Genomic DNA, 14,604 nt, shown 5'->3' on the forward strand with positions numbered 1-14,604 from the left:
GTGTGTGTGTGTGTGTGTGTGTGTTTGTGGCTGCTTGACTTGGTCTTCATCACCTTCAGCCTTGCCTTGTACCTTGCAGTCCTATCACCTCCCTTCCTCTAACCTGTAGGCATTAACTGTGCGGAGACAGCGCCACGCTGTAGCTCAAGACGGACCTCAGCCTCCAGCATGCACAGCCCGGACCGACAGTGTCTTCTTCTTCTGCAGTAACTTTAAAATGAGCACAGAGTGACAACAAACAACCTCCCAGCCTTTACACAACATCAGCATCAATATTCAAGGGCTAACAGTTGGTGCCTTACTCTTTAGCATTAGCAACAGCAGCCGATGTAACAGCTTTGGCAGCTTGGACAGTAGCATAGCCAATGGGTAAGCGAGTGTGTGTGTAACTTGGCCCATCAGTCTCTGGGGAGGACCAGCAAAGGAGTCGTGTTACACTCCCTGACAGACCTTATACATGTTTCATCTGCTGCTCTCAGAACAGAAGCCCCCTTTGTTATCTAATCCAGCCTTCTCCTCCCCAGCCTGAGAGACTGAGTTTACTGCCACAAGACTGCTCTTCACAGTCTGTCAGCCAACCACTGAGCTGATACATATCAACCAACAGCTGAGGAGCAGCAGAAGGACTTGGTCAGGCCAGAGATATCTGCTATTAGGACTTCTGAGCCAGTCTTTCAATCAGTTGGCTGGCAGGCAGACAGGGCATTAACATAAAGAACTGAGGGGGCTGTATGAGGTCCACCAAAGATTGTCAAGGATCTAAACTGTGCCTCATCTGTTCAGCACTAAACCTCAACTTTTTCTGTAGTTAACAGCCCTTCAAGCTGCGGAACTGCAGCATTTGCAATTCTTCTAACCAAGGATCTTAAAAAAAGTACTTTGGAGGATTTGCACTTCAGAAAGCTGGTCAGTACCATGAGTGACACTCTTAGACCCCCTTCGCTCCAGGTGAGCATCCCGAGCGATTCTCCGGCATACTCAGACGGAGGACGCAACGCAGTGTCAGATGGCTCCGTGCGATCCAGCTCCTCAACCCCGACTCTCCGGCGCAAGCGCTTCAAGATGCGGCGCATGAGGAACGTGCCGAGCGAGAGGGAGCTCGAAAGGGGGCGGCTAACCATCGGTCACCTCACGGCCCAATCCCGCTCCAGCTCCAAGGAGTACCTCCAGTTGCCTTCCATTGAGATCACACCATCCAGCGATGAAGATGCCCCCTCTTCCTGGTCCAGGTGCTCCACGCCCAGCGCCTCTCCACGACGCAAGCGTTTCCTGTTGAGGAAGTGGCTGAAGGTCCGACAGAAGAAGGAGCAGTGCAGTGAGAGCAGGTTGGTATGGGCCCTCCATACTCCCCTTCCATCATTCCCCCTTTTCTCCCCACATCTTCCCTAATACCTCCATGCTGCTTCAAAGCTACCTGCTACCTGCACTAATGTGTGTATCACTTACTAAAAGAGTGTTGTTGTGCCAGGTGTTGCAGAAGATTGAACATTTAGACTTCTGTGTAGCTTGAGGTTTCCTTTCATCTTTTAGAGTTTGATGCTTTGTCAGCAGCACACACCTTAATGACCACAAACACTTTGATACAAGAAGCAGTTACTGTGTTGATTTCAGGTGCTTTTCTAAACACCCTTATATTAAATCTGAAGCAAAAGAGAAGTTTTAAAAAAATAAATTAAATGTAGCACCCCAAAGAAACAGAATGGCATCCCTTCTGTGTACTTTTATATGGATGGATTAACATTATCCTAAGTCTTATCTCCCTTAAAACTGTTGTAACAGTTCAGCAGTGTCATTTTAGTAGCATGCATTCCCCTGTATCTTTATCCAGTCTGTGATGACTCTGCCGTTTTGTAGTCAGTGTAGGGTGACCAGGTTAACTTCACTGAAGCACTGGAATACAACCTTGTCGCAGAAAACCCCAAATGACACATGACACCAGGTTTTTAAGAAAATCAAATGTAGCTCTTGTCCTAAGATTTAAAGACCAGCTTTCAGCACTGATTGATCAGCTCGTGACCCGAATTGGCCAATTTGCACAATATTGCAGGAGGTATAGTTTTATAAAAGACAAGGTTTCGGGTTGTTACCTAGTTTGTGAGTTGGTCTAGTTAGCTTTTTTACCAAGTAAGGTCCATTTGATAGATTTTGTAATTAATTTCATGGCAGCAGAATGTTTAAACACTAGTGATTGAAAGGAAAATTGAATAGTTACTTGAGATGAAAGGGAGCTGTCTAACAAGTGTGATCTAATCACACCCCCACAATCCTGAGAAATGGTTTGAGCAGCCAAAGGAGCTGTTTTTTGAATTTTATTTCCCACTCAGTTTTTTGTGGATGCTTAACGAGACACTCATCTTTGATATCATATATGCATTTTTACTATTTCTAGCTAAGTTTCCAGTGGCTTCAAAGAAAGGTTTCGCATCTGTTTGTGTATGCCATCAGTTATAGTTGTTAGAAAGACAGAAAATAAGAATTGGACAAAATTAGAATCGGCAGGTTAGACTTTAAAATAATCTGAGAAGTGGAATCAGCCAAGAAAATTGCAACTCCTAGTTTTTAAATTAAAGCAGGCATCATGCTTGTGTTTTGATTGTTGGGCTCTACTCCTTTGTTCAAATATGGATCAGGGAGTGTGAGATCAACCCATGTGAGCATTGGGAAGGTTAGAGGGCGCTACTGAGGTTGAGGTTACAAAAGCAATGATTGTTACAATCCAATAAAGGACTCATTAGAGTGGAGACCTCTGCCCAGCAGGGTTCATCAGAGTTAACAGGTTGCTTCCTCTTGGGATCATTAATATAAACACTAGATATTGTGTGGTTAAAACAAAGGGCTCAGGTGATACTGTAGGTCATCTGAAACTTTAAAGGTTGCCCTGACAGCAGTACTAGAGTGGAGGAAAGGTCGAGGGGTGGCAAAATCAATAGGTTTCTTCCTTATGGGTGCATGACTGTGAGATAAAGCGACACCTGAGATGCAGTAAGTGATGGCGGCGCTAGAGGAAAGGTCATAGGGTCCAGACAGTAAATCGACCCCTGCAAAGTTAAAGTGTTTACCAGTTTATATGAAGTGACCGTCCTCCAGATGTGCAAATTGAAAGGTAGCAATTGATTAAAAATTAAGACAAAAGGTAATAGGAATAATTATGCAATGTTTTTACATCAGTGTAATTAAAATCAGGGAAAGACCGTGTGAGACGGATCAGAAGTACTTGTGTCTGGATATACTATATAAACAAAAGACTTAGTCAAGCCCAAATTAATTTCAATCCGGAGGGACTTGAGAAAGGAATAATTATTTACATGTGTACATAAGTATGAGAAATGTGAAAAGTCTTTGGCTGAGGAGAGAGGAAGCTAAGGGTTTTGGATGTGCAGATGAGTGGGCTTTCGATGTGCTCGTCCTGGGCTCTGGATAAGGTGACTGGAGGTGAATGGGGTGGAGGAGGGCGTGACGATTCCGCCTAAACTGACAGCTGACAGGAGCAGAGAGGAGAACAGATTTGAAGTTTGGCAGCAGCAACATGAAGGAGATTTTGTAACGATTGTGGCCAAGGTTACTGCGACCTGCATGCTAACAAAGTGGCCAATTGTCACATTGTTCTAGGTGAATTGACAGGAAACTCATGTTTCAAAAAAAAGTCAGACTTATGTAGGAGAACAGAGAGGAGAACAGATTTAAAGTTTGGCAGCAGCAGTATGAATGGCTGAAGGAGAAGTTTGACTGGCTAACAGGGAGAGGGAATACCCATAGTCAGCTGATTGGTGGAAGTGGTGAGAGTGGGATAGAGAGAAAATTGTGACTCTGAGCTTCATTCGATTAAGTTTATTTGTGGTTTGATGAATTAACTTATGTGGAGGACTCCATAAAAAGTACAAAAACAGTTGATAAAACTTTTTTTGAGAGTAAATTTCTTTTTGATTACGGGCGCGTTTGCGTATGGGGATGAGTTAGGTCATGATTGTTATTTTTACAATCAGACTTGGAGCCGTCCTTGGTACCACAAGTTAATGCACTGAGCTGAGAGCCGTCATTGTGTTGCACTATAATTTCTCTTCCATTTGCAGAATTCATAATTCACCAACAAGGGCTGCCCCTTGAAAGTTGGAGACTCGAATCATCGGTCTAAGACCCCTCAGTTGACTGAGATATCTTTAGACTGAGTAGTCGTCACCTCTGGGGAAGTTTCAGTTTTTTAGCTGCAGAGCGAGTGATCCTAACTTTCATGCTGTTCTTCAGTACATGGATCTGCAGACAAGGAGGCAGCTGCCTGGTGGCAAAGAGGCTTTGCCCAGTCAGACTCCTAGATAACGATTTTTAATCTTCTGTGTTCTGTGAAGATGTGGTGAATTCACAGCTTCCAGCAAGTTCACACAATACAGTCTCTGGCTTTTGTTTCATATCTAGTGTGGGCAAAAACACAACAAAAAAAAATTGTTGCACATTTCCAATCAGTTGTTAGCGGCGGTAGCTTGTTTACTATATTATGTGAATGTCACTGTCACACTGAACGCCCCCCTGAATCCTGTTCAAACTGCCAGACTCTGACATGATTCTGAGTCGGGTACACCAAACTTCTGCTTGCTTCGTTGTACTCAGATTAGTCATTGGAACTGATGGTCCCACTTTTATCTTTCTTCTGACATGATGTCATCTTTTTACAATCTACAAGTGCCGTTCTCTGAGTTTAAAAATGTAATCTCCTAGTGTTTGCTGTCTGTGCTTTATGTTCAGAGTTCTCATTGGTAACAGACGGCAGACAGGCACAACTTCATTACTCACTCCATCAATGTGTTATCTTCATTTAAGTGGGAAGACATCATCTCTCCAGAGGCATGAGTGCAGAGCCCCCAACAGCATCACCGAGTGTGAAATACTGTCATTACCCAGCACATCATGAGTACAGCCCAGCTCCCCCTCGGGGTGTGATGTGGACTGTTCTAACAAGCCTTCCTCAGCTTAGTACCACGCGTGGCGTTAAGACGACATGGCTCCTCCTCAGTCTGCTGCTTGTTAATAGCTGCGTGGAATATATACAAAAATCTGCAGGCTTAAAGCAGTGTGGGAGTGACATGAATAATCCAGATCTTAATGTTTATCTTCAGTTAATTATTGATATAGTTTTTGTCGTGTTAAGTTGCGAAGACACACTGTAAAACGCCATGTTCTCATAGATAGATAGTTTCTGTTGAGTCGGCACTGTGGCCCACATTAATTCATTAGTGCTGCCTTGTGGGCAGTTTTATGACAACCTAATATTTAATGGAAGACTGTTACAAAATAGCTCCACTGTAAAATATAAAAATAGCAGCTTTTGGTTGCCTTATTTAGTCGAGGTGTTTAATGAATGCGCATCGGCTCTGGTTTTACAGCCGCACAGTGTATGGAGCATGTAAGCAGGAGGATGCTCACTGATGATGTAGTACATGAGATTTAGCTCTTGTTCTGACATAAGCTGCATCTGCAGCAGTGCACACCTGGAAGGTTTATTTGTGAAACACTTCAACAGCAATTCAAAGTGCTCACCCATAATACTAAATGCAAAATAAGGTAAAAATGGCATGAAACAGATGGGGCTGCCCGGAATGCTTGGAAACTTTGATTTGTGCATTAACCCAAAAATCCTAAGTAGTCCATAAATTCAGAAATAAAGTTATGATATTAAAATAATAATTACGGCTATTGTGATACAATATGTTGTAGGAATATGTTAATATATGATAGTATATGTATGTGACAATAATCATATGTGTATAATAACAGTAGAAGTATAACTAATAGTAACAGCAACAGTAGGGCGCATTAGGCAGGACCACGGCAGCAGCACAACCGCAAACATCACATCATCCAGGCACCGCTGCGATATAAGTTAACCTGCGAGACAGTGGAGCACAAAGGCTCCAGAGAAGAAGCTGAGTTAGTGACATGCAGTACAGCCAAGTTAGCGAGATGCATGAGTGTTAGCAAAGGAGAGAGAGAGAGAAGGAGAGAAGGTGTCCGGTGTATTACAGGAGGTCCCCCAGCAGACCAGGCCTATGTCAGCCTAACTAGGGGCTGGTACAAGGCAAGCCTGAGCCAGCCCTAACTATAAGCTTTATCAAAAAGGAAAGTCTTAAGTCTAGTCTTAAATGCTGAGACAGTGTCTGCCTCCCGGACCGAAACAGGAAGATGATTCCACAGACAAGGACATTTAAATTTAGTGATAGCTTTGTGACTCCGACTCACTCTCATCTAATGCCAGTTTCAAGCAGTCCAGCACTACTGAGACTGGGACAGTTTGACCACACGTGATCCGCTAGCAAGATGCTGAAGAAATTGTGCCAGCGGAACTTGCCGTATATCATACATTTTCAACAGGCTTTGCTTAAGAAATCACTTGAACATTGTAGGTACAGTAACAGCTTAGATGTCTTGCAAAGTATTCTTTTTGGTAGCGATCATAGCCAAGGTTACTGTCACCTGCATGCAAACAAAGTGGCCAGTTGTCACATTTCTTTAGGTGAATCGACAGGAAACTCATGTTTCAAAAAGTCAGACATCATTACCCCCTTCTCCAAAGCTTTGATTAATCATGGATATTTCTGACTGAAGCTTTAATGTCCCAAAACTGATATTCAGGACAGCCCTAGGAACAGAATAAATAGGGGAATGAGAAATACAGTGCAGCTGCAGTCCTCATTAACACACCCAAATTTAATTTCATAAAGGCAGTAGCATCAGAGAAGTTAAAAGCTAAGGGGTGGGGGAGACCTCAAGAGTTGCAGATTATGAGTTTTGACCCTGGAGACAGTAAGCAAACCTGTCCCAGGCGAGGTATGAATCATTCACAGCATCACAGCAGATTAAAAATGCATTTTGTCCCAAAGCCATTCAGTGCGTTACAAAGCAAAAGTATTGTTTTTAAAATCATCTCTGAGACACACAGGAAGCCACTGGGAAGATCTGTGGATGATCCGTTCCACTTATTCTCAGAAGAACTAGTTCAGACAGCGTGTCGTCTGACCGCATGGGAAGTCAAAAGTATTTGTAGCTGCTCTGTGAAAAGCCAGCCGTCATAGAGAGGTGTGAAACAAGGTAGTTGTTTGAATATGGAAATAATTCCATACATTTTCAGACAGGCTCTCCTTGAAAGAATTTATAGTGTTGCACTCGAGTGTTCAAACCCTGCTTACTTTCTCATCTTTGCACTACTGATCAGTCATGGCGTGAAGTCGATGTGAAAGTCTGATTGTCAGTTTCAGAAAGTTACAGAAATGATCGGATACTACTAAAGTTAAAAAGATTCTGGCTTAAAGATTACTGGCTTGGCTTCTGAGGTGAGGCATCATTTCAGATTTATCTTTGTGTACCAATGAAGTGGTCCAACACGTTCACCAGCTACGTGACTTTGCTGAGGTATATTTAATAAATACTGGATGATTTATTTGCATAATGTGCAAACGTGTCTTTACTCTGCCACTGATCTTTTCCTCCTACAAGGATGACACTCATGGCTGCCCAGCACTTTGCTTCAGTGCAGTGTCAGTGTAACTGCCAACTCAGGGGTTCTGACTTGAAACCTGCTATAATCTCTGAGTTAATATACAGCATGGCAGAGCATGTGTAGTCAATCAGATCCTTGTGGTGTGTTTATGGAGTCTGGTGAAGTGTGAACAGTGTTAACGTGGCATTCTGCTCATGGAAGCGCTCACCTTACACACTCCTGCTGTAAGTATTCAAATACACAGCTGTTCAAAGGTTTGGAGTGTAAATAGGCCCTCTGTGGTCCAGTCAGTGGTGAGGTTGTACAGGTTGAAACTGTGGTTTGTCGGTACATCCTGGCTCAGTTCATGTAGTGCTAACCCTATATTTACTGTTTGAAGTTTGAAGATTAGCTTTGCTTAAGCAACACGTTGTCTGTTATTACAAGTTACTGTGCATTTGAACCTGTTCCTGTTTAAGTCTGCACATATTTTGATGCTGCTCATTTACCAGTGACTGGTGATTTCTTTTATTCTTGCTCAGAGGCACCTTTGTCTCTTTCTGTTGTCAGTGTGGTTGAACCATTTTACAGCATTTTGTTCTCCATGTACAAAAAGAAGAACCTGTCATACAAAATAACATTGATTTGTAAAGAGAACTTTTTATAAACTTAGCACATGAAAGAGCATTCAAAAATATGTAACTATTGTGGAAGTAGATTCCAAACTTTTACATGGAATTGTCTTATACTGTTCTTTACTGTCTGCATGAAGGCACCTGTAATCACAGTCTGTCTGTGAAGGCTCCAGTTTAGTGATTGTGTCTTTAAGCCCCCCTACCCCGAAAAAAGAGCAGTCTGCTCTGATTGGTGAGTGTTTTGGGGTCTTCTGTCTCAGCTGCACTTTCTGCTGTGAAAAATCACCAATAAGACTTCTACACCAAATGTGGACATGTTCCAGCTGGAATATGTTTGGGATTCTGAAAGAAATTGACAACATTGGCAACAAAGATTACAGATTTCCCTGACGTTAGCATGCAGCTACGTATAGCAGTGTCAGTGGCGTGAGGAAGTTATAACTGGCCCCTGTGCACACTGTTTTGATGGGCTCCAGTGCACGCTGTTGTGCTTGTATCGTCTTGACACAGAGACTTGACATTGGACAATATCAGCATACATATTACCCAGCAATCATCACTGCATATTTGACAAAAATATCAGAGAAAGTAATAAATTAATGATTTAATTAAATTGTTTTTATAGTATATTTATATGGGTTTTTTTAGCTTATATAAAAAAAACATATAATTTTGTTTAAGATAGCTACTAAATATTTCAAGAAATCAAAAGATGCGGATGCGATGTGATGCAGATGGGTTTGCCTTTTGGGGGACATATATAGCAAATAGTTTTTAATTTTTTTATTTTTTTTTTATCATTTATCTTTAAACACAGGTGTATTCCTAAGGTGTTAATCTGAATCACCTGCAAGGGCCTGCTCTCTCTACGGGCCCCTCCACCCCAGGGGCCCCAGTGCAATCACACTACCTGCACTGTCCATATTTACGCCCCTGAACAGTGTATGAAATGTACACACATGCAGTAACTCGTCTGAAGCAGATGATGGTATAAAGAAATCTTCACAAACTGATGTCAACTTGTCTGGAAAGTAGAAAAAAAGTTGTAAACAGAGTATTCAGATTAAGATGTATATAATATATGACAAAAAAAAAGAGAAAAAGCATAATAGGTCCCCTTTATGATACAATTGAAAGGTGTAAAACTCAGTGGAGTGCAGTGGTGCTGCTGTGTTGTCTTTTAGATACACTAATGATAAAAAGTTCAGCTTCAGTTTTCCTTAATCGATGGTAACCATGATGTTATTTTCCACTACACCTGATTTGAATCCATAAAGCTTTTGTTTTGGGGTGTAAAATTATGAGGATATCTCAATATTTCTGTCGCAGTCCCAAAGTGGAGCCTGGTGTCTGGCCAGTAAATCCTTCTTTGCCAAGAGCTCATAGTCATCACAGTTGATTTGCCACTCTGTCATCTTCATTTCGTCATCTTATCCTTGTTTCTGTCTTACGTTCTGTGATGCATAGGATCTGTGGACCGTAAGTGTGTGTGCATGTAAGCATACTGTGCCTTTATGTATGTGTGTCTGTCTGTGTAGGATTCTTGTGAGCCTACAGTAGGAACAGAGGAAGTTTGCAGACACATATTGTGGAATCTGCTGCTCTGCAGGCTGATAACAGCAGGGCTATTTTGAGGAGGTGGTGCAGTGTCTTTCAACCGGCTTCACTGCTTCCACCTCGTCCGAGCATTTAAATATTTCAGACACACAACTTCGCACAAAGCGACATACAGTAGGAAGACAAGAAATTGTTTGAATTACTGTCATCTGCTCCATACTCATCCATAGTGAGTGGCAAGATACCATCCATCACATTAAAAAGCTGTTCATACGCAATATAAAATAAGCCTCTGTGTCAGTGAAAAAACAAATGAATGCATTATTACATGCATTTTGTGCAGTTTTACAGTATAACCTACTGTAGATCGTTTTCTTTGTAACTCTGCCTTAAAATTGACAGTGTTTTGTTACGCCTCCTTGCTGTCATGTTGAAAGCACATATTCCATCAATTGTGTATGAGTAATAAATATTTCAGCGGGGGCCCATGCCATGTCAACTTTCTGCCCTCGTGTTTTCAAAAGAACATGCGCTAAAGGAGGAGGATACATGCAGAAACACCTGCATATACCTGGACAAACACATGTGCTTTTACAGTGCATATGTCGTCCCTCTGAGAGAACAGCTTGCAGACACTGAGGAGCTCAAGTGATATTCCACAATGTAGACTGATAGTGGTGGCAAAAAGTTGGCAGTTTCTGAATGAATCTACTGATCTTAGTTCTGTACTGTCAGCATACAGTATCAGTTTAATATGCATCGTCACAGCTGCTCAGATACACCAATAGCACTGTATGCTGCATTTGAATTCTGACCTTTAAAGTCTGTATTCATGAATATTATCAACCTTCAATGCAGCTATATTTCTCTCTACACTACTCATTTATAATATAAAAGACTTAAAAGTTGATTTTTACTTAAAGGCACACTGCCAAACCTTGAAAGAACTCTGCCAAGGCGATGCTATGATGAAAAATGAAAGGTCTTATCAAGTTTAAAGAGTAATGATCAATACATTTAGGGTAAATTTTGTCACTTCTTTTGAGGAAATATCACATTTTTAGATGCAAAGTTAAATGATTGGGTAGTGACTACTAAAGAGATTTAAAAACTGTTTTCAGAGTGCATCTACAGCAGGCCCAAGGCACACCGAAGAGAAAGCCAAAATCTCGCAGCACACCTGTATTTATATCTATGCAGCATAGCAGGGGCGATGAGACAACAAGGGAGGCTGAACTTCCCCTAAAATTTCACAGAAGAAATGGTCAAGTATGCACTATTGAATTTACATTAAAATAAGAATTTACATTGCATTAAACATGCGCTAGGATGCGTTTAACATCATGACTATGATGTTCAAACGTCAGCTGTTTATCACCAGTTTTCAAACGTGACCTCCCTGTCATACATTCTCGTGTCAACACGGTGGACACGGAGCCTCCAAGCATTCCTATGAGACAGCGCTGAGCAGGTGTTTTTTCATGCAGCAAAGCGAGACGGTCTTGGATAAATGTGACAAAATCGTCACTGCCAGGGAGGCTCAGCTTCCCTGGGACCTAATGGAGCTCGGTGTCTGCATGATGATTGGAGGAATTGTCTAAAAAGGCTGGACCCCTTTGTGATTGACAGCGCTTTGGAAATGCACACCGACATCGTCGCATTTCGAGCTTGGTCCCATGCGGATACTTTGGAGTGGAGTCTTCTGACAGAGTGCCGTCCGGAGTTCCTTATTTCCATAAGCCATATCGCTCATTTTCACCGTTAGTACAGTACAGTTCAGGTGTTTAAACCCGTCTGAAAATCTTTGAGGTGTGTTTTGCTGTGGTTCTATGGCATGAGTGTGGTTGAAAAACGGCTTCAATTAAATGTTCCTTTTATAAGTTACTGCCTCGCTACAATATGACAGATTTTATGATGTAGACTTGAAGTGAGCTTCCCCTGTTTGAAAGACCAGCAGCCGCCACTGCAGCATAGTAGAGCTTAGGCCCAAAAAATCCAGCCCGACCCGGCCCGTGCACGTTATGTCCGGGACCGGCCCGGCCCGTCCAGTTAACTGTAATTATGGGCCAGAGCCCGATTTAAACCCGACATTTTTTCAATAAGTTGGCTGTTATAATTAAGAGTATTAAACCACAATTCTTGTTATTTGAATGACAGAAATATAGGATCTTAATGAATGGCGCAACACGGAAGCATGATTATGTAATAAGACAGGTGTTTATTTTAGGATCCAGGTGGTGAAGGGCTGTGCGCGCACAATGTTGCAACATTGTAACTAAGTTTTTTTGTAACTTTATGTGTCATGCAAAGTGTGGTTTAATTTTATTTTTTATAATACTGTAGCGTCCGCCAGGACATGTGGAAAGGATGACGCAGTTATTCGGAAATTAAACCACCGTTTATTACTGAACAGTACAGGTTACTGTTGGCCGTAACCACGCCAAAACAACCAACAAACAACAACTTAGCTGTAACTCCATCTGTGCACTCCTGCTCTCTCCTCCAGCTCGCTCATACACACACCAGCACGCGCACTCACACAGCCCTCCTCATCCCCGTCACACTCGCACCCCGCACCTCATTCAATCCCAAACATGCCATTAACTCACAGAACATTGACATTATAACAGAACATTTACTGCAGGGTCGCTACAATACATAGCCTATAACATTATCAAATCATACCTTTAAAAAAAAACAAAAACAAAAAAAAAAAAACACGTCATATCTGACCGGGCCGGCCTGGGCCCATCAGAGGGAAGGGAGCTCCCGGCCCGACCCGGCTTGGGCCCGCGGGCTGGGTCAGGCAGAGAATCTAAGCTCTACAGCATAGCCTTTATAACTTATCACTCTCATCCTGACGTAAATTTTTGTTTTTATTTACCACTATCAAATAACAACTGACAAACGATTGCTCATGAAATATTTGTTAGCAAAATGTCTCAAGAATTAATTTTTTTTTTTTTTTAAACCAATAATACATCAATTCAAACAGGAAATGATGTAAGATAATGTGATGTGTCACACACCTATAATTCCCACATGCAAATGCCGACACATAGGTTCCCGTGAAAGTTTACTGAATTAAATTACATTAGGTAGAGCTTGCCTCCTTTTTAGGAAATGGGTACACACAACATACTGCTACAGTCGAGTTTTTGTATAAGCCCAGTTGAATATTGCAATAAAAATGTGTGGTTATCACAGAATCCCATGGCACACCTGGATTTGCATCACAGCACACCAGTGTGCCGCAGCACACCATTTGAGAACCACTGCCCTACAGTATACCAAAAGTATCACAACTCTCAGAATCTGCCCTTTCAAACACTCCAGAGCATTGCTACTGTTGGAATTGGATTAGACGTGTGAATTAATGAAGCTCTTACCCAGCAGAGCGGCTTTATTCGTAAATGTCAAAGAGTGAAAGGAATGTCAGCAGATTCTTAAAATATCTCATGCATCTTAAAGCTGGAGTGACAGACAGTCCTATGTGATATCATGCACGTGTGCAACTTGAACTTTGACTTGTGAATGAAGGGGGAAAGTAACAAGAAACAAATATCCTAATTTTAACTTCTGCACATTTTTTTAAGGAAGTGACAGTCACAGACCTCTAGCTCTTTATGTGTTAATGATTTTCATTGTAAATATATCCATTAACACATCTGTAACCCTCTTACTTATTATCTGAAGCCTTATCTTTCTCATAGCTTGTGTCATATAGCCCCCTCTAGTGTTATCACTGGATATGTGCATGTACATGACAGGACTTTCATCCAGTCTGGCTGAGTTGTTATGTACTGTATGTCTGACAGCTGCCACATATGTCTGACACTTATTTGTAGAATCTTGGACAGCTGATGGCCCAGTAGCCATGACAGAAATCAATATTTTGGCCCTGTAGGAGCCTCAATAATGTGGTGCAAACCAACTAAAAATAGATGTTATGTCAAAAAAACGAACAAAGTTTATACAATAGGGACTGTGTATGCCATGCTTTGTTTTCCTGTTGTTTTTTGCCTTGAGCCTCTTGTTTGCAGGTTGTTTGCAGGGGAAAATATGCCATGACAGTTTACATAGTCACTAATAAATTAGGAAAAACCTTGATTCATGAGAGTACTCATAATAACGTTTTCTTAGGTGACACAAGATGAAATATGTATACACCATTACATTTAAATTTCAGTTTAATAGAAGCATGCTGTAATGAGTAACAGTCTCACTTCTGTTTCATGTGCCATGCAGCAGCCAGCAGAGCAGTCAGCAGAGCAGCCAGCAGAGTAGCCATGAAGACGACAGCACTCGTTTCCTGACTCCGTTAATCCGAGAGGAGAGGTGAGTGAAATGTGTATATCGATGTGTGTGTTTGTGTGTGTTGCCCCTGTATGGGACTCATTCTTAGAAGAGATTTTTCCAATGTTAATAAAAATCTTCAAAAATGAATCAAAATCAGATTTAAATCAAGAAAACATTTCACCATGGTCACTCAGTAAACTGTCAAATCACTGATATGTTTGCAGCTGTATTTCAGTGAATTTAAGGGCAAACACAGCACACCTTTTTGTGTCTCTCTTGTCTGCCAGATCACGTGTAGATTCACGCTGCTGGGGTGAATAATCAACTCAAAATGTCAATGTATTCCCTCATTTCTGGTCACATCAGTGTATTTCTTGCATGCATTCTCCACTAGGGGGCACTTCCTCCTCATACTGTTGCACAAAGGCTTTGCTCCATAGCCAGTGTCTGTCCATTTCATTGTGGTCGCAAAATATCTAACTTTATTCTGCACTAATGAGGTGATGTCAGTGACTGTAATGAGCACTCCAGAAGAGCGTAGCGGGCGTGTGTGCACTTGACTTTAAAGGCATATGGAGGAAAAAGGGGCCTTTTGTCAATACAAGCAGTGCTTTCTCAGTTATCTGCCTATTTTATAGTCATGTAATC

At 41.8% G+C, this 14,604-nt stretch overlaps 1 protein-coding gene across 3 annotated transcripts in view; it reads left to right on the forward strand.

The window, feature by feature from the left end:
* The first annotated feature begins 654 nt into the window (after positions 1-654).
* The window catches only part of gramd1bb (GRAM domain containing 1Bb), a 93,970-nt gene continuing 80,020 nt past the window's right edge, over positions 655-14,604 (forward strand). For all 3 annotated transcript variants that reach the window (XM_050070875.1, XM_050070886.1, XM_050070897.1), the window contains exons 1-2: positions 655-1,325; positions 13,906-13,995. In XM_050070875.1, the coding sequence (XP_049926832.1) occupies positions 916-1,325; positions 13,906-13,995 (500 nt within the window). In that variant the 5' untranslated portion in view covers positions 655-915. The remainder of the gene's footprint in view (positions 1,326-13,905; positions 13,996-14,604) is intronic.

The sequence above is a fragment of the Epinephelus moara genome, chromosome 2 (genome assembly GCF_006386435.1).
Source record: "Epinephelus moara isolate mb chromosome 2, YSFRI_EMoa_1.0, whole genome shotgun sequence".
NCBI classification, from domain to species: Eukaryota; Metazoa; Chordata; class Actinopteri; order Perciformes; family Serranidae; genus Epinephelus; species Epinephelus moara.